The sequence below is a fragment of the Seriola aureovittata genome, chromosome 10 (genome assembly GCF_021018895.1).
Source record: "Seriola aureovittata isolate HTS-2021-v1 ecotype China chromosome 10, ASM2101889v1, whole genome shotgun sequence".
Taxonomy (NCBI): domain Eukaryota; kingdom Metazoa; phylum Chordata; class Actinopteri; order Carangiformes; family Carangidae; genus Seriola; species Seriola aureovittata.
Genome location: NC_079373.1, coordinates 587,224 through 610,417, shown reverse-complemented (window position 1 = coordinate 610,417; position 23,194 = coordinate 587,224). Strand labels below are relative to the sequence as shown.

At 42.1% G+C, this 23,194-nt stretch overlaps 1 protein-coding gene across 2 annotated transcripts; it reads left to right on the top strand.

Moving 5' to 3' along the window:
• The first annotated feature begins 1,608 nt into the window (after positions 1-1,608).
• LOC130176812 (carbohydrate sulfotransferase 1-like) lies at positions 1,609-23,159 on the top strand. Of its 2 annotated transcripts, none has more exons than XM_056388140.1 (6): positions 1,609-1,909; positions 3,944-4,329; positions 10,621-10,834; positions 10,968-11,194; positions 20,915-21,132; positions 21,989-23,159. In XM_056388140.1, the coding sequence occupies exons 2-6, from the start codon at positions 3,982-3,984 to the stop codon at positions 22,323-22,325; spliced, it is 1,344 nt and encodes a 447-aa protein (XP_056244115.1). In that variant the 5' UTR covers positions 1,609-1,909; positions 3,944-3,981; the 3' UTR covers positions 22,326-23,159. The 2 variants fall into 2 exon arrangements, with proteins under 2 accessions (XP_056244115.1, XP_056244116.1); XM_056388141.1 differs by lacking the exon at positions 1,609-1,909 and adding an exon at positions 1,919-2,059.
• Positions 23,160-23,194: the final 35 nt, after the last annotated feature.

Sequence of the window (23,194 nt, the reverse complement as noted above, 5' to 3'; positions counted from 1 at the left end):
CTGCCCAAGCTGAAGCTAAAGTGCAATGCTGGCTGCTGGGAAATCTGAAGCTGAGCCTCATTGTTAAATGCCAGCAAATAACAATTAAAATGGAGCTGCAACAAACTCTGTTGGAGTTGAGTCACAACTACTATCTGAAAAACTGGAATTACCGCCTCACTCAGACTAGTTTCAGAATACATCCCTGTTTATCAAGAATCATATAAAATATTAACCATTTGTGTGAAATGTTTTCATAATTGCCATGTGAAATATTGAGCTATGGCTAAAATGTGTAATCTGAGGTCACTGTGTCCTTGACCTTTGACCACTAAAGTCTAATCACATCATCTGTAAGTCCAAGTGGACATTTGTGCAAAATTTGAAGGGATTTCTCTGAGGAGATCTGGAGATATTGCATTCACAAGGCCAAAAGCATGATTTGTGGGTCAAAAAAAAATTCCCTCAGTGTTACAGAGATATTATATTCACAAGGCCAAAACTGTGTGTTTTGAGTTCACCAAACCTTTGACATTTGACATTTGACCCCCAGACTCTAAGCAGCTCATGTAATAGCTGAATATTAAAAGCGGAAATTGTAAGCTGTATGTTGAATGGCAAGAAATTGTTGAAAAAGGCCTTAACTGTTGATGCAAAATGGAAAAAAAGTACAGAATTAAAAAAAAGTAAAATATGTAAGTTGAAAGCTGAATTACATAAATGGCTGAAAAATACTGGTTAAATGTTAAGTTGGAGGAGTTGGGAGCTAATAGTGATGATTTGACCAAGCAAGATGCACATGTTCTGAGTGCCTGGCTAGAAAGTATTGGCAATCCTGGAGACTAATTTGTCTTTCCTGCTCTCAAAAAGGTGGGCCAGTGTGTCCAGTCCTGACCAGTGGGTTTTATGGTGAGAAGTGTGAATAAATCTTTAGTTTGTTATAAAACTGTGGTGGACAAATTTAGATGATGGCTAGGGAGCACTGGAGGGTTCACTAGGTAGTAAGAAAGAAGCTTCTCTGCATAGTCTCATGCAGGAGACATCCAGGACATGTGACAATGTTATGCAACACGTCAGAGAGAAGCTCTGACCTTTTGAAGCTGTATTGTAATGTTCTCCTGACCAACATCTAAGCACATCTTCAGCTCACTCTGCTTGTTTGTTACAGGCAGAGTGTATGCGCTCCGTGCGCCCCTGTATGTTGGCACATGTTACTCTCTTAACAATGGTCCTTAAAATAGCAGAGGAATATTTGTGAGTATGGCCTTTATCGGCTTCCATACAAAACTCGATGTCAGGTATAACACAAAAGTTATTGGGATGGAGTGTAAAACAGCTGCATAGGTTACATGTATATATCATCCCTGACAAACATTTTCAAACTAACACTATGCAACCCAGTGTAGTGTAGCAGCTTAGTTTTGGTATATGAAGAAAGAGAACAAAAAGGAGCCAGAGCGATGTCTTGGGGTGAAGAGACACAAAGACATGAAGTGAAGCAGTTTGTTTCCCACTGCTGTAACAATCAATATACGTTTTGGTAACATAAGCAACAAATGAAAAAATGTGAACCATAGAGAAGGAGGGGAGTGGGGGTGGGGGCAGGAGAGGGGTAAAGAGAGAGGGGGAGCGTGGTGGAGATCGATAGTGTTCAAGAGACTTTAACCGTTCTCATGTCATGTACTGGTCCAGCAGCCTGTTGATGTGGATGTGACTGCCATCACTTTTCCTCGTGGAGGTTCTATCTATATCAGGATTGTCTCCCCTCCGTAGCGTCATGTCGTCCTCCTCCCCCTCCTCCTCCCAGTGTGGACCACAGACAGGCGCAGGTTGGTGTTCGCCGTCGCCGTGGAGGCAGACAACAGCGGCATCATGTCTCCGCGTCAGCCGGCCCGCCGCCCTCTGTTGACGGCCAAAACACACAGGAGAGGTAGGTAACGACGCAAACCATCAGGAGAAGCGTTTTGTGTCTGCGGTGTCTGGAGAGCAGGTGTGAATTTTGGAGGAGATGAAAGCAAGCTGGAAGAAATGAAATCAAGCTGGAGAAGAGAGATCAGCGTCAGTGAGAGGAAAGATAAAGGTATAGCTAACAGAGCAGTGACATGATAGACCGGGTTAGCGCCAGCACTGTTGTGCTAATATGTATTAGACAGACAGACAGACAGACAGACAGACAGATAGATAGATATAGATAGATAGATAGATAGATAGATCATTTATTTTCATCCCTTTGATTAATATGCCATATGGCAAGTGACATAGACAGGGCTTCATTTCAGAAGGGGTGGGGTGGTGGTGCTGGTGGTGGTGGGGTGTGTGTGTGTGTGTGTGTGGGGGGGGGGGGGGTGGACTGAAGGACCAGTTATTTCACAAACTATAAATGGAAACTTGAAGCAGTTATTTCACTTGCCTACAGTGTCAGATTCTGGTTGAGATTCAGACAATTTTATTTATCCCATGAAGATCCCAGTAAAATGTAGTGCCCATAGGATGTACACACCTCTTGTTACCAGGATTTTAGAAGTACTGAGGTTATATGTGTAAAAGAAATTACAGTCTTACAACACTACACCTGTTAATGATGATGAAAAAAATTATGATAAAAAGTGTCCAAAAAATCAAAAAGTGTCCAAAAAATCAGTTAAATATAGTAAACCACTGAGTGTCTTGGCTTTGGGACATCTGGAATCACCACTATGTTAAAGTTCTTCCCTAGATATGTTTTATACTTAAAATCCTGTGCTATGACTCAGATTTTGTTTAAAATGGTTTTCACACATAAAAATTGGGTCTGAAGCTCATCTACTCTTAATTGCTGTTTGAGAAATCTCTGTCAGCTCTTGAACCCTGCCTACCACCTTCTTGCTCCAGGTTGACAGGTGAAGGGTAGAAAGTATCAAGATGGTTAGAGGAGGATACATCAGAGAGCCACGTTTGAACCTCAGTCAGACCCAAACTCAGATGAGTAGTCTGTTGAGACAAGAATCAGAGACTAGCAGATGGATCAGAACGGTTAGTGTAGTTAGCATCTTGTTTGTTAGCTTGTAACTGGCAGTGGCTGACACATTGTTAGTGGTTGTGCTAATGCTAACTATCGCTCTCTGTACTGACAGTGACTTTCTGCTCCCACAAAGAGATGTGAACAAAACAATAACACAAGACGGATTTTAGTGACGTTGTGAAGTAGCATAACCTAAAGTAGGTAGTATCCTAAAACTGGCCAAACGACCTTTGCCATGGCCACAACTGAGTCGTATGCGCCATAGTTGGCCCAGATCAGGCTCGGAAATTTATGCTCTCAGGGCACCCTTGACATGATTGCAATTAGCATTTTCTGGTTTGGATTCCTTCAGTGTCAGTGGTTCAGAAAGTTTTTATCGGAGCTGAATTATTCGCAGAGGTCACATCCTCTCCAAAACAAACAGACAAGCTGATTATAACCAGTGGAACATTGAATAAAACAGTTTCACTTTAAAAATCAGTGTTTCTCCCACAGTGTTCAGCAGAAAGACGATGGCTTGGACGGCTGGGAGCCGATCTGCTGTTTGCTCAACTTTTTTCTCTGATAACTTAAGATCTAGATGTCCAATGACTAAAATCTTTCAACTGGTTTAAATATATAGTTTTTTTAAAACTATAGATTTAAACCAGTTTAACGATTTTAGTATCCAAAATGTGTATCATAAAAATGTGACTTAAAACTGGATAAAAACTCAATTCTGCTGCTTCTGGCTGACAAATACATCAAAGAAGGGGATATGATGCCACTGATGGGTGATCAAATGAAACGGAGCATTACCATGATTAAAATCACAGATTTCTCTGGTTTGAGAATTGAGTGAAACATTTGTGATAATGTAAGAACACAACTCAACAACATATAGAACGGTCTAGCTGTTGTTAGAGATTTTAATGTGGAAAGTTACAGATTATAACTTTCTGTCTTTGTCCCATTGTCTGACAGACAGTGCTGTGGATCCCTGATCCAGCTGTTCAGCCACCATGCAGTGTTCCTGGAAATCCATGGTGCTGCTAGCTTTAGCCTCCATTGCCATCCAGTATACGGCCATCCGCACTTTTTCCACCAAGCCCTTTAGCCTGTTGTGCTCTGTGGGCCTGGCACCCACGGGTCACGCTGTCAACTGCAGTCTCAAAGATCTGACACGTTTGGGACAGGAGACACCCGAGGGCTCAGACCGAGGATGTGATGAGGTCTCCTCCCACACCCCGTCCTCCTACTCCTTCTCCCTCCCATCCTACAATGCCAGCAAGAGGACACACATCCTCATTCTGGCCACCACCCGGAGTGGATCTTCCTTTGTGGGCCAGCTGTTCAACCAGCATCCAGAGGTTAGAATGTAATATGGATACTATGACCTCTTTCATATCATTGCTGATGCTTGCTGATGACATCTTAAGTAAACATTAGTGTATAAGAACCATGGCTTTGACTTTCATCCTGTTTCTTGTGATCATCTTTGAGACGTGTCTAAAACTTTATTTTGGGTAAATGTGGTCCACTGAGAAAGGTCTGTTTAGATGCTCGTCAGAGCCAAAATCAAGCTAAAAGTGTCCATGTGCATGATCTGTGGGAACTGTGGGGCTCTCTGGACCAACTTTTGGGATGTAGTGGTTAAACAAAAATGTATTTAGGAATATGCACCAAGTAAATCTGAACCCAATTAAAAGACATATTAATGCAAGAGCTGCCTTCAGGACCTAATCACTTAATTTCATTATGTGCTTTAGAGAGAAAAACAAATATAGCTGCTAGCAGGTCACAGCATTGTTTTGACTTATATGCATTAAACAACTTATAAAGCACAATTGACAACATGCGTGTGAAGAGCATTCACAAAGACAGTGGAGAGGAACCTGGATTTGAAGCAGTGACCTTGCAGTCACAACTGACTGAGGTCTACAAACAATGAGCTTATTGATACTCATTGACTTTGATGCAGTACTTACTAATTACCTGTAAAACCTACTCATTACGCACTATTGTGCTGGTGAATTCTGTCATTGTGAGTGTGGAAAAGGGTGAGGTTCTCCTGCCTTACTCCCGAGTCAACAGTACAGAAACAACAGGAAGTCAGAGAAGAGAGAGATGACATTCGATGACATTCATAAGTATCAGCGTGTCCAGTTTTAGTCTGCTCTGTATGATTCCAGACAGATGGGGCTAATATCAGAAGTGATGTCCTACCAAGACTGGTATTTATTTATTTTCCTGAGAACGTCTGTTAAAAATAGAATGTCTTGGAGACAGGCGGAGTGATGATAAATAAATTGGTCATTTCTGAAGTAGGACTTTGTAAATTAATAGATAATAACAGTGATGTAATGTCTATGAGAATGAATGCAGTGGAAAGTTTAAAAATGTTCAAATATTCACCAAAGTCTCAAATTTACAGATAAAACCCTGAAATAAATGATAATGCGTATTACATCTTCAGAATCTTAACAAACTGTGACTCAGTTCTCTGAGCTTTTGAGTCCTTTCCAAGTTTTTGAAGTTCATTGATTACATAAAGTTTGAGAAATATAGAGTGACTTAATTATGTAATGAACATAGATTGCAGTGAAGCAGTGTTTCTTCACACATTGCAGGATGTGCTGCAAAAAGATTTAAATCTCTAAGATCTAAGATGAATACAAGTTCATAAATCCTGAATGAAAATAAAATTTTAACTGCTGTCTAAGACATGATCGCAGATCATTTCATCTTAATTTTAGAAAAACAAAAATTACCAGTCAAATATGAGATATAATTATTTTGAAGCTCAGAGCTGGAAGCTGATGCACCAAAGTAGCTTGAACCAACTTTGATCCACAAGTGTCCACGTAAAATGAACCGTAAGTAAACAATTCTAAAATTCAAACAACAATTCAAAAATCTATAAGAGCAAAATGGAATGGAATATCAAAATAGAATGTAGTAACCTTTTTAATAATAATAATAATAATAATAATACATTTTTTTTAAAGGCGCCTTTCTTGGCACTCAAGGACACCGTACACAGTTACACAAATTGAGATTAAAAACACATTAAGAATTAATTAACAACAATAAAAATGAAATATAAAAATAAAAACAATACAAAAGTGACAGAGCAATTGGCATCAGATGGAAAAGGCAGTTTTAAACAGATGTGTTTTGAGTTGTGATTTGAAATGGGGGAATGAATTGATATTTCTGAGTTGGGGTGGTAGTAGATTCCAGAGACGGGGAGCAGAGCAGCTGAATGCTCTACTCCCCATGGTGGTGAGACGGGCGGAGGGGACAGGTGTGTGGAGGAAGATGATCTGAGGGAGCGGGAGGGAGTGGGAACATGTTAGCGCTGTCGCCTCACAGCAAGAAGGTTCCGGGTTCGAGTCCCGACTCGGCCGTGGGATCTTTCTGTGTGGAGTTTGCATGTTCTCCCCGTGCCAGTGTGGGTTCTCTCCGGGTACTCCGGCTTCCTCCCACAGTCCAAAGACATGCAAATGGGGACTAGGCTAATTGGATACTCTAAATTGACCATAGGTGTGGCTGTGAGTGTGAATGGTTGTCTGTCTCTATGTGTTTGCCCTGCAATGCACTGGCGACCTGTCCAGGGTGTACCCCGCCTCTCGCCCGAAAAGATGCTGGGATAGGCTCCAGCCCCCCCGCGACCCTACTAGAGGATAAGCGGAAGAAAATGGATGGATGGATGGATGGATATTGCCGAGGGGAAGGAGGTAGATGATGAAGAGGAGGGGCCCCAGGACAGAGCCCTGGGGCACACCGGAAGTGACGGGGGAGGGGATGGATTTAAAGGACTTGAGTTGAATGAACTGAGTGCGGCCAGAGAGGTAAGATGTGAACCAGTCTAATGGAGTGTGGGTGATGCCAATGGAAGACAGCCTGTTGATGAGAGTGGTGTGACAGATGGTATCAAAGGCTGCGCTCAGGTCGAGGAGGATGAGGATGGTGAGGAGTCCAGAATCAGCTGCCATCAGGAGGTCGTTGGTGATTTTGATGAGTGCTGTTTCAGTGCTGTGGAGTGGACGGAAACCGGACTGGAACTGTTCATACAGGTTATTGTGGGATAGGTGAGAATGGAGTTGGGAAGCAACTGTTTTTTCGAGGATTTTGGTGATGAAGGGTAGATTGGAGATAGGACGGAAGTTGTTGAAGTTGGAGGGGTCGGCGCCAGGTTTTTTCAGAATTGGAGTAATGGCAGCAGTTTTGAAAGATGTAGGGACAGTTCCATTGGTGAGAGAGGAGTGGATGATGGCAGAAATGAGGGGACCAGAGAGGGAAGGCAGGCTTTAACAAGTTGTGTGGGGAGGGGGTCCAGTTGACAAGTGGATGGCTTGGATTTCTGAATGAGTTCTTTGATTTCTGAGAGAGTGGGGAGCAGGAAGGATGAGAATGAATGTGTGGATGGGTGAAAGTTGGCTGAGATGCTGAGGTGAGGATTTGGACCTAGGTGCTGGTGGATATTCTTGATTTTTGCAGTGAAAAAAGACATAATGGAGTTGCAGAAGGAGGTTGTGTATAAGTGAGGGGGGAGAGAGTCCTTGGGTTGGGTGATATTGTTGAGCAGGGAGAACAGTTGCTTGGAGTTTCCTTTATTTGCATCGATGATACTGGAGTAGTAGTGGGTTTTGGTGGTGGCAATGGAGTCCTTATAATGTAAAATATGGTTATTGTACATTTCTTTGTGGATAGTGAGACCAGTTTTTCTATGAAGTCGTTCAAGTTTGCCGACCTTTGGCTTTCATAAGACGAAGATCAGGGGTGAACCAAGGGGCGGAGACGGAAAAAGACACAGATCTGGTTTTTAACAGAGCAAGAGAATTAAGAATATTATGAAGTCCAGTATTGTAGTGAGAAACCAGATCATCAGGGGTGGACAGGTTGTGGATGTCAGGGAGGCAGAAGGAGTGGATACTTGATGTGAGAGTGGCAGGGTTGATGTTCTTTATATTCCGGAATGAAATGAGGCGTGATGTTTTAGAAATGGAAAGAGTGAGTTTCACTGTAAATGAGAGGAGAAAGTGGTCAGTTATGGGGAGTTCATCAGCTGTAAGTTCAAGGGGGGTGACACCAGAGCAGCAGATTAAATCCAGAATGTGTCCTTTGGAGTGTGTGGGAATAGTGGTATGCTGCTGACATCCAAAACTCTCTAAACAGGATGTGAAGTCTTTGGTGAGAGGTAGATTGATTATGTCCATGTGGATATTGAAATCACCCAGCAGTATTATATTTGGTGAGAGAGAGGATAAATGGGAGAGGAAAGCAGCAAAGTCATTTAAAAAGTCACTATTCGGTTTGGGACAGTAGCAATGATGGTTGGAGTGGCCAAACAACTCGCAGACAGTGGATTCAAACGAGCTGGAGACGGGCACAGACACCGGCGAGACTTTCCACTTGTTGCGGTAAATTATCGCGAGACCTCCTCCCCGACCGGAGCCACGGGGTTGACAGACGTAAACAAATCCACTAGGAGTGGATTCAATCAGCTGGGAGAAGTCGTTGGGCTGTTGCCATGTCTCGGTTAAACAAAGAAAGTCTAGCTTACGGTCTGTGATGATGTCCTGGATGAGATGTCCCTTGCTTGTCACTGAGCGGATGTTTAGCAGAGCGAAGTTGAGTGAGGTGTTGTCGCAGCTGGTGGTGGTGTTAGTCGACGAGTCTAGGCGGGTCAACACACTGTGGTCGACAACCCGGCCGGTGGAGCGTGGAGGGCGTCGAGAGCTGGACCAGATGGACTTTATTGTTGTTGAGCTGTTATAGTGGAAATTCCGGCGGGACCCTCGGTGAATGTATCTCCGGCGGGGCTGGAAGGTGATGTCCGGGTGAAGGTGGAGTGCCTCAGGCGCAGGTCCAGGCAGGTGACAGCGCAGCCGGAGCAGGTCAGTGGCCGAGTACTGAAGCATCACCAGCACTGGCAGGTGGACGGGCAGTAGAAAGAGCCAGACACATACGGACAAGATGTATGTCCTACCGTCCACATTGTGGACGAGAACTCAGGCAGCGTTGACCAGATAAACGCCAAGTGAGGCTCAAGCCGGGACAGAACAGGTGAGCTAACGGTAGGCTAGTTAAGACTCACACGGACGTAGTGCCAGTAAATCGTAGAAATATTCCAAATGAAGGCAATTACAAGGTCCGATTAGGTTTATAGAAACTATAAAATAAGTCAGAAGGTCTGAAAAGTTGAAAAAAAATATTAAAAGTTAAAAAGTTAGGTTACCGGCGAGCAGCGGCAGCAAGTTGTGCCAGCGTTCACTCTTGTTGCCATGGTGAAGAACCTTTTTGCAGGTCCAGACTATTCATGTATGAAATTTGAAAACTTTTTTTTCCAGGTTATTGGTAAAAATATTGAAGTTGTTGTTGTAGAGCCACCAGGAGGTCAGCTGATGTAGTTTTTGTTGCCTCAGTAGTGGGGGAGTTTTAATATGTGTCTGCCAATCTAATCTGAAATATTCCAAGAAGGTTCCAGCACGTTTCTGTAGAGAGATCTAACATCTGTGTAGCAGTCGACCAGTGAGGCCTCTGTATCAAACCAGGTAGAAGGAGGACATATGAAAGACCTCCAGGGCTCGTATGTATTAAGCTGCTCAGATTAAAATTTGTGAATAGAAAGTCAGGATAATGTCTTCACATGAAAAGTGAATGTTCTTGACTCAACTTATGGATAGCTGGAATAGCTATAACAACTGTATGTGCAGAGCAGAGGAATTGTGGTGGAGGGAGATATCATGAACTCACCAGAGCACAGAACAGGTGGACACAAATGCACAACACAGTGGGTTCTGACGAAGAGGTTTATTTCCAGACAGGGTTCGGTACACAGGCAGGCAGTCAAGACAGGCAGAGGTAACCAAAATCGAGAGGCGAAAAGGCAGGTCAAAAAAGGCAAACAAGGTCGTACACAAAACAGGCTATGACTATGACTATGACAATTGGACTAGAGCTGGGACGAGGACCGTGAAGTACAACGAAATGGCAACGACACTGTGAGACACACAAGGTAATATACAAGAGGTAATCAGGGAAGATGGGAAGCAGGTGTGACGGGACGGGGGAAGGGCGTGCAGGAAGTAAAATCTAGAAAAGAGACAAAGGGTTAGTGATTTCAAAATAAAACAAGAAAGACAAGACATAACGTGAAATGTGCAAAATCAAAACAGAAACTTGAGACATGACAGGAGAGACCAGTTGGTGGAAAAGGCGATTCAGCTTTCTTACAGAAACAATATATTTGTTTGTTTTTTTTTTTTGTTTTTTTTACAATATTTGTCATCCAGCACAACGCAGGTAGCTACATCACAGGTTGGTTATGAACAAATAACATCAGTATTGATGTTTTTAAGTGTAGACTTCTTCCATCTTTCAAATCTTACAAAATCAGCATTAAGGGAGCACTCCCAGCAAATAGACAGAGCCGGGATGGCACTGCCTGTTCATTGGGCTCATCAACCCATGAGGCACTGAATGACTAATGACTGATCAGTAAGACCTGTGGCAACACCCGCCATATGATAGTTGTTGTATCCAAAGAGGCACCAAAGTTTTATTGACAACACGTAGAAAATTCTTACATAGTATGTGTGGAGGTGCAGTGTAACTGTCATATATTATCCTATGTTGACATTTTCCTATCCCAGGTCTTCTACCTGTTTGAGCCTCTGTACCACGTCCAGTTGGCGTTGCTTCCCCGGCTTGCACAGAGTCGGAACCTGGCTGAGAGGAGGGTGATGCTCGGAGCAGCCAGAGACCTGCTGAGGTCCCTGTATCACTGTCACCTCAGCAGTCTGGAGAGCTACATACGACCCCGTCCGGTCAACCACTCCACTGACAAGCTGTTCAGACGAGGAGCTAGTAAGGGCCATCGCTTGTCCTTCTTTCATTCACAAACTATTGATACTACAGTAATATTTTATGTATGTAGCTGTTATTGCAATGCATTGTGGTTGTGTTACAGTTTGTTATATTCTACCTGTCCTGTCTTTAGGCCGGTCCCTGTGCTCCCTTCCTGTATGTCAGGCTCCTCTGAGCTCGGAGGAGCAGAACCTGGTGCTGGCTGATGAAGGGGAGTGTGTGAGGAGATGTGGGCCACTCAATGTGTCACTGGCTACTGATGCCTGCAGAGCAAAGCGCCATGCAGCCATCAAGACAGTCCGGATTCCCCAAATCAGTGACCTTAGAGCGCTGATTGAAGACCCACGACTCAACCTGAAGGTAGGAGAATAATTACATCTATTATCATTTTTATGCAAATTTTATTTCAGAGTTACAGTTTTTTCAGTCAGATTACAATTTTAGACTCGAGACTTGAACTGCACTTGGTTCAAAATGCCCAAAATGCCTTGTTTGTGCTCCAGGCTTTTCTTTTGTAACTTATCTACGGCACTACCTAATACATTTGCATAAATCCCACCTACTAGCCTCAAACCAAGCTTGTTAGAGCAGAGGCTGGGAAGACAGTGAGGAGTTTTTGCCTGTTTAGTCTTGTTTTTCAGTGCAAAGACAAATTCAAATAAATGTAGACAAATAACTGACTGTGCACGTTTATTATACAGTCCACTGGCCACAGCAGAATAACATTTTTCAAGTAAATTCCTGACATTTTGCACTTTAGTCTTTATTTTGCACATTTCCCACACATACACACATCTTTGCTGATGATGCTGAAAACAAAGAGCTAGAAATGAGCATACAAGGTTTGTGCAGTTTTTAGAAGTGTACTTTATTTAAGGAATAAGAAAAACTAATGATTTCACTTCTCAGCCTCGCCAAAGCGAGATCTCCACCAATGAAAAATGACTTGTTTAGACACATTAAATAATGATAGCAAGATGTGGTGTTGATGTTTCTACTGTGTCAGCAGGCTGCATTTAACAGCTCTTCACTATCTGAGAACATGGTGGACTGGATGATGGGAGGTTAGATGACCAATCAATGCAGTTCTAAATTGGTATTGATGGAACATGTGGTGACAACAGCCGCAGTCCCTCAGACACATGTACAAAACAATGCTGTGCCAGTAGCCTCTGTCACTCTCCCTCTGACGGAAAGGGTAGTATTATATAATGAGTGTGACTGTATTGACCTGGCTAGCTGACCTCATTACATACATGTACTGTATATAAAGCACAGATAGAAACATATAAGGGAAGCAGATAAACCACAACATCTGTATCAGCTTATTTAGATCAATAAAGGCCAACAAATCTAAGAAGGCACTTGCACGAGGGCAGGACAGAGACTAGGATCAGGACAAGGTCAGGCCAGGTCAGGTCAGGGTTGTGGATTACAGACAGATCACAGGTCATGAGGGTAAGGGACAACCAGAAGTTGGAAAATGTGTGGCCTGTATTGTAACAAGTCTATTTAGCTGGTATGAACGCAGGGCTAGCAGTGGAGCTCACCATCTTGAAATAATTACCATTCCCAGATTGGACTGTTAATTACTTTTGTTCACTTAATGTGTTTCTCATGATAAAATAACATAAACTCTCCAAAGTTGTAATAACAGGAGGGTTTTCTGTTCTAGAGAGGGAATGAGGTTGGATGAGGGTGTGTGGGAAGGGCCTAGTCAGGTGATAGCAGAAGAGAGAAACTGGGAAATTCCACAGTGAATGCAAGGCTGAGATAGCCTCAACTTAAAGAGGGCAGGACAGGTGTCCCCAGCACTCTGCTATCTGAGATTGAAGTTGACATAGATGCTCAAAAGCTCTTCTGGAGGAGGAGGTCACAGTCTATTTCCCATGTCCTCCCAACAATCAACATTTTTTTTTTAATCATGCACAAAAAGACAAATGCATTTGTGCAGTCACACATTTTTGACTAATACTCTTCCTTAGGTAAATGTAAGGGTGTGAACACACCTGTATATGCGTCACACTTGAATTGAGTAATTAATAAAATACATGAGGTCAATCACTGAATTACTAGTTGTGATCATACCGTAACCATATGCACATCACATCCACATTTTATTAATGTAACTGCACACAGTTACACAAGTACAGAATATATTTTTTTTTATGTATTTCAGCTAATGTACCCAGGGTTAGTTGCCACCATAGATTTTAAATAAAGATGGATATAGCCTCTGTGACATCACCCACAGGTTTCTGAAAAGCAGTTTTGAAGCTGAGAGTTAGCTGCTCCACCGTCGCCATCTCGGCAGTACCTGACTCCGCCCCTAACTTCCAGTTGATCCAAAGATGGACAAAGAGGTGGGGTGTGTGTGGAGCAGCGACTTCGGTGCGCACCAGTTTGTGGCACAATACACCCACCCACCTGTCATTCTAAAAAACAGGCTGTAAACATGTTTATTTCTGTTGTAAAGTTGGACATTTTAACATGGGAGTCTATGGGGATTGAATCACTGTTGGAGCCAGACTGTAGTGGTCATTAGAGGAACTGCAGTTTTTAGCACTTCAGTGTTAGCTTCATTTTTCAGCCTTGGAAGTTGATGCTTTGTTGCCACCGAGGAAAAAATACAGCAAACAAATACTTACTGCACATACTGCACACACATATTGCTACTGATTTAGGACATGGCAGTCTGTTGCTTTTTTATTGTGCTGTCGTCGTCTGTTGTCTTGGGAATTTTGAATGTGCCTGATGCTTGGTGCGTGCACTTCACTCCTCACGTTTCAATCTGTACAAAGAATGCTACTTTCCTGCCCAAAATGACCTCACAAAAATGTTTTTTTTTCACCAAAATTGTCCTCACAATTATATACTGTTGCCCATAAAGTTGGAATAATTTTGTTTTCAGACACCATCCTCTGTTTATTCCTATTTAAATGCATCAGTAATCACTTTTGACCAGGTGCAATGATTACATTATGTGTCCCAATTACCCAGGTGAAAGGAAATAAATCCCATTGTCACAATCATTTCATGGAAAAAGGAAAAAACTTTAAGAGCAACAGTGTAGAAAGACATGTAAACACAAAGAACCACACATCAACATGAACACACAAGTACACGCAAATACACGGCTGGAAGTGCTGTGAACAGTTTAAAGTTTGAATAAAGTCTCTAGCTGAGAGTATTCTCAAGTAGTTGAATTTCAAAGATGAAGTTTTGAAGGAGTTGAACATCATCTCCATTAAGTTACATTGTGTAAATTGCAGAAAAAGTTTATTATTTCAAGAATGATGAATGATGAATAGTATCAGAAACTTGAAGGAAAGGATATATCTCCTGAAGAAGCTGAAAGTTTTGATAGCTGAACAGTTTATGTAGCACAACGTATGCAGGAGTAGTTAATAACCGAAGGAAAGTAAGAGGAGGATGTCAAGTATAACACCAGTGTTAATGTCATCTCCCTCTATGAGTACTAACTTGTAAACAGTTTTCTGTATCTGTGTGTGTGTGTATGTGTGTGTGTGTGTGTGTGTGTGTGCACGTTGACATGAACTAACATTAGTCAATAGTACGAACAGGAGGCGGACTCGCAACTACCAAACCAAAGACCATCATATATCCCTCACACCTAACAGTTCACCACCCGTTAAAATATTTCATAGGTCTTTATGTAATCAGCAAGTCGTGTGTTTCATTGAACTTCATTTCAGAGTTCATCCGGGCTCTCTTTCTCTCTCTCTTTTACTGTAGCAAATGTTTTACATACACTCTATTGTTGCAACTGGAGTGGACAGTCTGGAGGGACATTGCAATCGTCAGGGCAAAAAGGACTCTGTGCCTTGCAGTAGACTATTTTACATTTTACTATTTTTTTGAAAATGTGACCCATTTTCACTGATTGCTATGACCATATAGACTGTGATGGAAAGCATAATTTATATGTGCCCGTTTGTTTGTGTGTGTGTGTGTGTGTGTGTGTGTGTGTAAGAGAGAGAGTCTGGCTGTTGAAGACGCATAGCTCATACAAATATATATGACACAGGGGTCAGCAAACCTCTCAAACTCAACCTCAAACTCTCAAACTGCCATTTAATACAAAACGGTACATAATATCAGTAAAGTTATCACATGATCACCGCCACAAGACTTTCCTGATCACCTCTATGTGGTTCTGGTGTTTCTAGAGCCAAAAATGTGGGAATAGGAGCGAGTTACAAAGAAGGGTCAGTTCTGGTTTTCTCCTGAAATCCTGAATTTGTATTGCTGTCTATGGGAGAGTTTGAGGGTGCTCGCATCACTTGGAGGGTCACATTTCAAATTTTGTTAGCCACTTTTTATGAAACAGGGCAAATTTGTCTACTAATGAGGTAGAAATTATTTGTGAAGACCAAAATATGTGGCTGAGGACGAGTTAAACAGAATTTTTTCAGAGGTACAGTTTCTCCTACTCTAGCGATGATGTCATCCACTCTAACCTTGAACAGTCTGTGCAATGCACAACCATTATAAACTCAAAAATGATTAGAAAAAAGCTTGAAACTAAAACTGTCGAATTCAAAAACTGTTGACGATATCAAAAATTTGAATACAAGCTTAATAGCTGAAAGGCTTGTCTACAGTTTAATGGTTGAATGAAGTCTTTAGCTGAAAGTATGCTGAAGCAGTTAAGGTTTAAAGAGGCTGAAGATTTCAAGGATTTGAACATGGTCTCCATTCATTTGAATGGCAAAAAAAATCATAAAATGCTTAGAATGCAAAAGTTATAAATAATATCAAAAAGTTGAATACATCCAATAGCTACAGAATCTACAGAAAAAGCCATTTTGATTGAACAGTTGAACGGTTTTTATAGGATAAAGTATGAAGGAGTAGTTAGAGACCGTAAAATGCCTCTACATTCACACTAATAAGCATGCAGAATAATACTATATACCTTCAATTCCATTGGAGGCACGTAATTATTATTATCACTCTATAATTTTTTTATTGTACAATTTTACCCCTCCCTCCCCATTTTTAAATGTAACGCGGTAACACCTCAAAAATATTTTAACTGACTTACTTTGTTCTTTTATCCGAGAACATTTTTACACAGTGATTTACTTCTACTGTTGTCTTTTCATCGATAGTGGTGACGCCGTTGTAGCGTACATACGTGGCCTGGCATCAGTCAAAAGCCATTAAGGAAGTTCATTATAAGGACATGCAGAGTTACGGACCCACAATTGACACTTTGCGACTCTTTCCACCATCAAACTATCAGATTGATAGGAAACAGAGACAAAGGACCCCTCTTCCACAAACAGACCACGCTGTTAGCATGGCCGAACGACACAGAACCAGACCAAAGGTCAAAGGGTCAGCTCCAGAGGATCAACCAATGGACACCAGACAACTGGAGAATATAGGCAAAATCTCCAGTTTGTAACAATAAGACTTATATATTTATATATTTGATTGTTTCTTGTATAGGACAAGTAACAACAAAAGGACTGATTAACACTAATGTGTGAATCCTGGCCTGTCCGTGCCATGCATGAACACACACACGCACACACACACACACACCAACCTCCCTTCCTTTGGCCCTCTCTAGATAAGAGTCATAAACTACAACCCACATTCCAATCCTGGGTAGTGACCAGCAGAACTCTCTTCACAGACACAGATCTGAGGAAGAATGTAAAATTAAATATCTAACTGTTCCCTAACTCATGAGATGTTCCTATGTAATAGTTCAACCCCAAACTTCTATCCAATAGAATGTTTGAAATGTAACATGTAGATTTTAAGACAATGTCCTTCATGTGACCCTACTGTCAGCATCCTTCACACAAGGTAACACACTACATGACATCCAGAATGTGCATATTATTATTATTACAGTCGAAGAACTGCTGTGTAATCCACATTTATAGGCTATTAGCTTTGGGAAATATTTATATTGTTGTTTGACCAATTTACCACTTGTATCATAATTAATATGAAATCAACACTCCTATTACTCCTCTCTCATTATTAGTGCAAGTAGTTTTATGTTATTTCACTTAATGTTTTGTGGTCATGGTGGGAGAAGGATGTGCGAGTTTATAAGTAAACTCTAGATTTAAATTATTCAAAAGTTCAGTGGAAAATTACTCTCTTCTCCAAGTGGAAACACAGGAGAAGATGGGTGATGCCCCTGAAACATGCGCCAGCCCCCAGGGGATAAAACAGTCGTGAACAATTCACACAAAAGCCTATGTCATCCAAAACCAGGCTTATGCCTAAGTCAGGTCAGAAGCCAATGCCGGAAGAGAAAGAAAAGTCAGAGAAACACGGATGACAAGAAGATGCGAGAAGCGAGAAACGATGCAGAAACTAGAAGCTGAGAACTTTGCTCAAAGCTCAGAGTCCCGGCTCAAAGCCCGGCTCTGTAGCCATGGAAACTCTTAGCTCTAAGCTGCTCGCCACAAACTCATGGCTCTTAATCATTTTTGCACTTTTCGCGTCTTTTAGATTTTTGTCTACATGCGCGATCTTTTATTTTTATAAGCTAAGTCAAGACCAACTGAACCAAAACACCAGAAGTGCCTCAGAGTAATTTTGTAACTTTTAATCATCATCAAGTTTTTCTTTTTGAAGATTTTGACAACTTTAGAGTCATTTGGTCAACGCCAGTCTCCTCTAAAGTTATCCAACCAAAGTGAAGAGCATTAGAGTTTATTTCACATCAACCCGCAAGAGACACCAGCAGATAACATCTGCACGACCGCCTGCAGAGAAGCCGAGCAGAAATCAAGAGTTCCCGAGACAGAAAGTCTCCTGGCAAACTCCACCAGAGCTGAACCGCTGAGACACCGGCAGAATCCGTCATCGTGATAACGGGACACGGCCTCCAAGAGAATCCACCTAGATCCCGCGTCTCCAGGGTTACCACGGCAACCACAGCCGCCTGGGTTCCAGCCGAGGGTCTTCAGCTACAGCGCAACTCACAGTAGGCCGGTCTTAACACTCTGCTCATGACTGGGTTGATGTCGAAATATAGCAATATTTAATCATCAAACCTAATTCGTAGATGTAGTATCATTAGCTGTATAGCCATAGTGTATAGCCATAACATATTCTCTCCCACCATTGCCAACTCATCACACCGCTCATTTCATTATTATTTTCATCTTTATGATTATTACACCTTGCATTTACTCTGTACATAGTAGTTTAGTTAAATAAACACCTTTATTTACACCCAGTTGTTGTCCTGTTGTATTCTTTTGACGTAGAGACTGGAGATCCATTGAATCGAGAAGTCACGGCTTCCGATATGAGATTGATAAATTTGGCAATGAAGTAATTCATTGTTGTCCTCCCAGAGGACTGGTGCCCCATTTCAACGACAGTAAATCCTAAAATATGGCTTAACGCTACACCGTTCACGTGTTGACATCAGTGTGGTGTCCCATCTCCAGTCAGTTTCATTTACTGGTAGAGTTTATTGCTGCTCTGTCTGAACACAGTTAATGTTGCTGATTTCTTTATAACAGTGTCTAACTACCTGCTGTACATTTAAACTTACACTAGTTCTGCTCCAGCACTCAGAGCTCTCTACTCCTTTAAGCGACTTTCACTAACTCAGCAGTTTTTTACATGTTGTTCAGATCTGCTAGTTACTTAAGCTTTGCAGTTAGCACTAGCTTCTCTCCCTCTCCCTCTCTCTCGCTCGCTCGGCGTGGTGTTGTTGTAACTTCTGTGTAGAGGGCTGTGATATTTACTACATCTTCAGCGATGTCTGCTGTCTTTAAGCACAGCTCCATTCACTAACTGGAGCTAACTGCGCACTGTAACTAAAAAAAGTCAGACAAACTCTTTTTTAAATCCTGGAATTTCCAACCTTCATAGACTATTTTTGTATTGAAAATGTAGAGGTTTTTTGTCATGTATCACGCAGTTTTGGTCTCATTCTGATATATTTTACGGTTTTTGAGAAAGTGATGGGAGTTGGGCAGCTCTACCACTACACACAAACGCACACACATGTTGGGACTCATTCCAGAGTTTCCAACATGTTTCTTTGTTCCAAAGACAAAGGAACTCACTTCCCCACAGTTCCTCACTGTTCACACCTGGGGACAACCCTCCGCTGACCAGTCAGTGTTGTTCAGATCAAAACCAGATCTCCTTCTTTGTTCTCCCTCTCTTCTCTTCTCGGCTTGCTCTGGAGAGCAGCTCCTGCTCTCCCCTCTCGGCTATTCAAGGAGCAACAAGACCCCAGCCCAGGTCAGCCCTGCTACCTGAGGCAAGAGCTCCCTTGCCGGCCTGCTCACAGCAGACTGCAACACTCTTCTCCTCAACAGCAGCGACCTGCTTAGGATTAACTGAGAGTGAACCAAGTTCTCTTCAGAATCAGCAGCTACGACACAAGGTCAGCTGATTTTCCAAGCGACAGGAGTCACAGCAGAGTTAGCGTGGAACAGCTAACTCTGTGAGGAGAACAAAGGAGATAACAGCAGAAGTCACACAGTCAGACAGGACTTTACTCCCGAGGAACTGCCAGCGCATTCGTTTATTTGCAATAAGAGTTCTCCACTCGAAATTATCCGTTGAAACCAATATTTATTTGCTATTAAAGAATCAAAATCAGCATGTACATGGATCTCCTCCGATATGAAAACCACAGTCTGCAAGCAGTTAGCTGTGGCCAACGTCTCAGAGAAGAGTGTCTATCTTAGCAGTTACACAGAGTTTTGTATATATTTTTGTAACTGATCTGATTGGTGAAAAAGCTGGGGAGAGGCTGTGGTTTAGACTCAGCTGGCACAGTGCCTCCTTCTTCTGAGCTGACTGCACCTGGAGAAAAACCTACTCTCCCTTTTCATGTAACCGCCATTCGTCATGTTTGGAGTTATTGTTTATTTTAAGTAACTGAGGCGGTCACATGACATCCTGTTCTTCTGGTGTCTCCCTATCTGTGCGTGACTGCCTTGAGTTTCACCCTAGCGCCCCCCAACGCATAGCAACAGTAATCATCATAATATAAAAACAACACTCTCTTAGCAATGTAACGTAACTTTTAATATTTCTCACAGACCCCGCCCTGGAAAGGACCTCTTTGTTTTGTTCCAAGGACCGGGTAACGTTAACTGACGGGGCCTAACCTCTCCTAGCACAGCAGAGCACAGCTAAGCAGCAGAAGTTTTAACTTTGTTAATGTACTTGTTGATTAATTGTTGATTAAAAATATAAGTGTGAACATTGCCATCCTCTACTCGAATTCCAATCCTTCAACTTTAACTTACTGTTGATATGATGATTTGGTTATATTTATTAAGGTAATTATTAATTCGAGTTCCAGAGTAATAGAAATGAATTGAGACTCAAACAATAATGGCTATTTTGCCTATTAGTTTAGGCTGGTGCGCCCCAGGACTTTAATTAATTTTAAAGTTATTATTTAATGTTAATATTTTCTTAATTTATGATAGCCATTAAATTAATAGGCAACCAAAGGTCCAACATTTATGGTGTCCAGCTCGAGGCAGAGCTAAGACCCAACACACACAAACACCATTTTATTGCAGATCAACCAATGTAAGAGCATGTACATGTGTGTATACGTGTCTTGCTATGGTTGTTGGGACAAATTTGAGTTTGAAACCATCAGTGTGAGGTTATTTTGGTCAGTCGTGACAGAATCTAAAGGTTTTTTGATGGACACCTGCAGGGACTGAGGTCAGTGTCAGGATAAGTCTCTACGCCATGAATGAAACTGAAAGTAGCGTCCTTTATGCAGATTGAAACCCGAAGAGTGAGGTACATGCATCGAGCAGCAGGCCCATTCAAAATTTCTCCAGGAATTTTCTAGTTTAATTTTACTCTTCCTGCTACTTCCACCAGCCACCACTGCAGTACTACAGCAGGCTGGTACATGTATTACTGCTCTCAATACATCCTCTGCTGTCACTGGCAGTAAAGGAAGCTCACACAGAGACCTTTAAACATATGCTGGTGTGTGGAAGACATTCAGAGACATGTGTGCTGCTACTGTAACCACAGTGTGTTCCGGGTTAATGCTTCATCGTTATTCATCATCTACAGGTGGTCCAGCTTGTTCGAGATCCACGCGGTATCCTGGCGTCTCGTATTGAGACATTTCGAGACACTTACCGGCTGTGGCGTCTGTGGAGAGCGACTGGGCATCGACCCCACAACCTGGACCTGGGACAGATTAACACAGTATGTGAGGACTTTCTCAGGTCTGTGTCTGTCGGCCTGGCCAGACCCGCCTGGCTTAGAGGGCGGTACAAGCTGCTCAGGTGAGAAAGACATGGATAATATTTGGACATACAGTCTGTGCTGAACTACCCCAATCCAGTCACCTTCACCAGCAGGGCTGTTTTTCTGTCAGAGGGATGACTGGTTGACAGGCAGTTTTGACTCCATATTTTTCTCCTTACCCTCAGATATATATATATATACTGTATATGTGGATTAGCCCTAACAGAAGTGTTTCCAGCTGACACAAGTTGGGGGGGGGTCACCTGTAGTCCTAAAAGGTGTAGTCCTAACCGCAGCCCGGGTTCGAGTCCAACCCATGGCCCTTTGCTACATATCATCCTCTCTCTCTATGTGTCCCAGTCAGGTTGTGTTCTGTTCTATTTGCATGTGTTTTCTTAAGTTGCAGTGTGTTGAGCTCTCAGGGCCACCATACATTCTCTACCATCCTAGTGTGCTGCTTGTGTTGACTTTGTTGCTCCTTATACTATCTGACCTGACTTCCTAAAGCATTTCTAGCAGAAAGCCTTCACTGATTGAAACACATTTCTAAACAAAAAAAAAGGAACAGAATAGCAATGTTCCATAACCTGCTAACACACATCATATATACAAACTAAAAATCACCTAGAAGGAAACATGAATGCTTTTAGTTTTTGTAGACTGAGTAGTGGTGCACTTAAAAAAGAATTCACATTTTTTCACAGATGACCAAAAAAAACTTATAAAAATGATCCTGGCAAAAAAAAGGGCTACCATAGTTGGCTCCCTTCACCATGTAGTCTTATTTGCCTAAACCCTTTTTGAGGTTTGGTTAGGTACTGACCAACTCCTGAGCTTGTCTTTGGTGTTCTTTCTTACTGAATGATCCTCTCTCTCTTCCTCATTATTGGTCAGGTATGAGGACTTAGCCAGGTTTCCTCTCCAGAAGACCAGAGAGCTGTACAGTTTCCTAGGTCTGGTTCTGGACCACAGTGTGGAAGACTGGATCATCAACAACACCCGCGGCAGCAGTGATCTATCATCCCGGCAGAAGTTTACCACAGTGCGGGACTCTGCTGCTAATGCAGAGAACTGGAGGGTGAAGCTGTCCTTCGACATGGTGGTTTACACTCAAACTGTCTGCCAACCAGTTCTGGAGCTCCTGGGATACAAAACAGTGTTCCATCCAAGAGAACTGAGGAACCTCTCACACTCTTTGGTTGAGGACAGGACGTTCCTCCCATTTTTCTAAACTGATAACAAAAAAACAAGACAGAACTGTAGGTGATAGAGCAGAGATTTGGCTGATGTGGATATTCTCACTCTGTCTGTGCTGGAGGAAGGATTCTGTCCTTATCAATGTTACCTTGGGTTGTTAGGCAACCTTGTATTTATTTATTCATTTATTTATCCCTTGAGCAAATCAACTACCTCAGTTCCAGCCCTTCTTCTCCTTCAGTACAATGTAACATATTCAAGCTACTTCATGGTAAATCAAACTTTACAGTTAATTATATTGAAACTACTGTATGCAGATTTAAAGATGAGCCAAAACATTTTGACCTCACAGATAAAGTAACATTGATTACCTCGTAACAAAAGCAGATGTCAAGATCTGAGATATGTTAATGGGTAAATGAACAGTCAGTTCTCGTATAAGTGTGCTGGATGTGGGAGAAAAGGGCAGTTAAGACCTGAGTGACTTTGACAAGAGTCAAATGGTTATGGCCAGACTACTGGGTCAGAGAATCTCAGAAATTGCAAGGCTTGTGGGCTGCTCCTGGTCAGAAGTGGAAAGTTCCTATTGACAGTGGTCTGAGGAAGAAGATGATACAAGGAGGGACAAACTACAAACTGATGCACCACAAAGGTTAGTGTGTCTCATCCAAACCAAGAGAAGGGTTACCAGTGCAGGAGAAAAATGCAATAATTTCCTTAAAATGTGGATCCAAGCACCAAAATTGGTATGTTTATCCCCCTGAGGCCATTAATTTGAAAATACCCATTAGCCACTTTTTTCACAAATTTCAAGATGGCTGCCAATTCTGGCATGGGAAACATATTTTACCACAGAACTTTATCCACGGGACAGATTTCAATGATTTCATAATTTAATCCTAT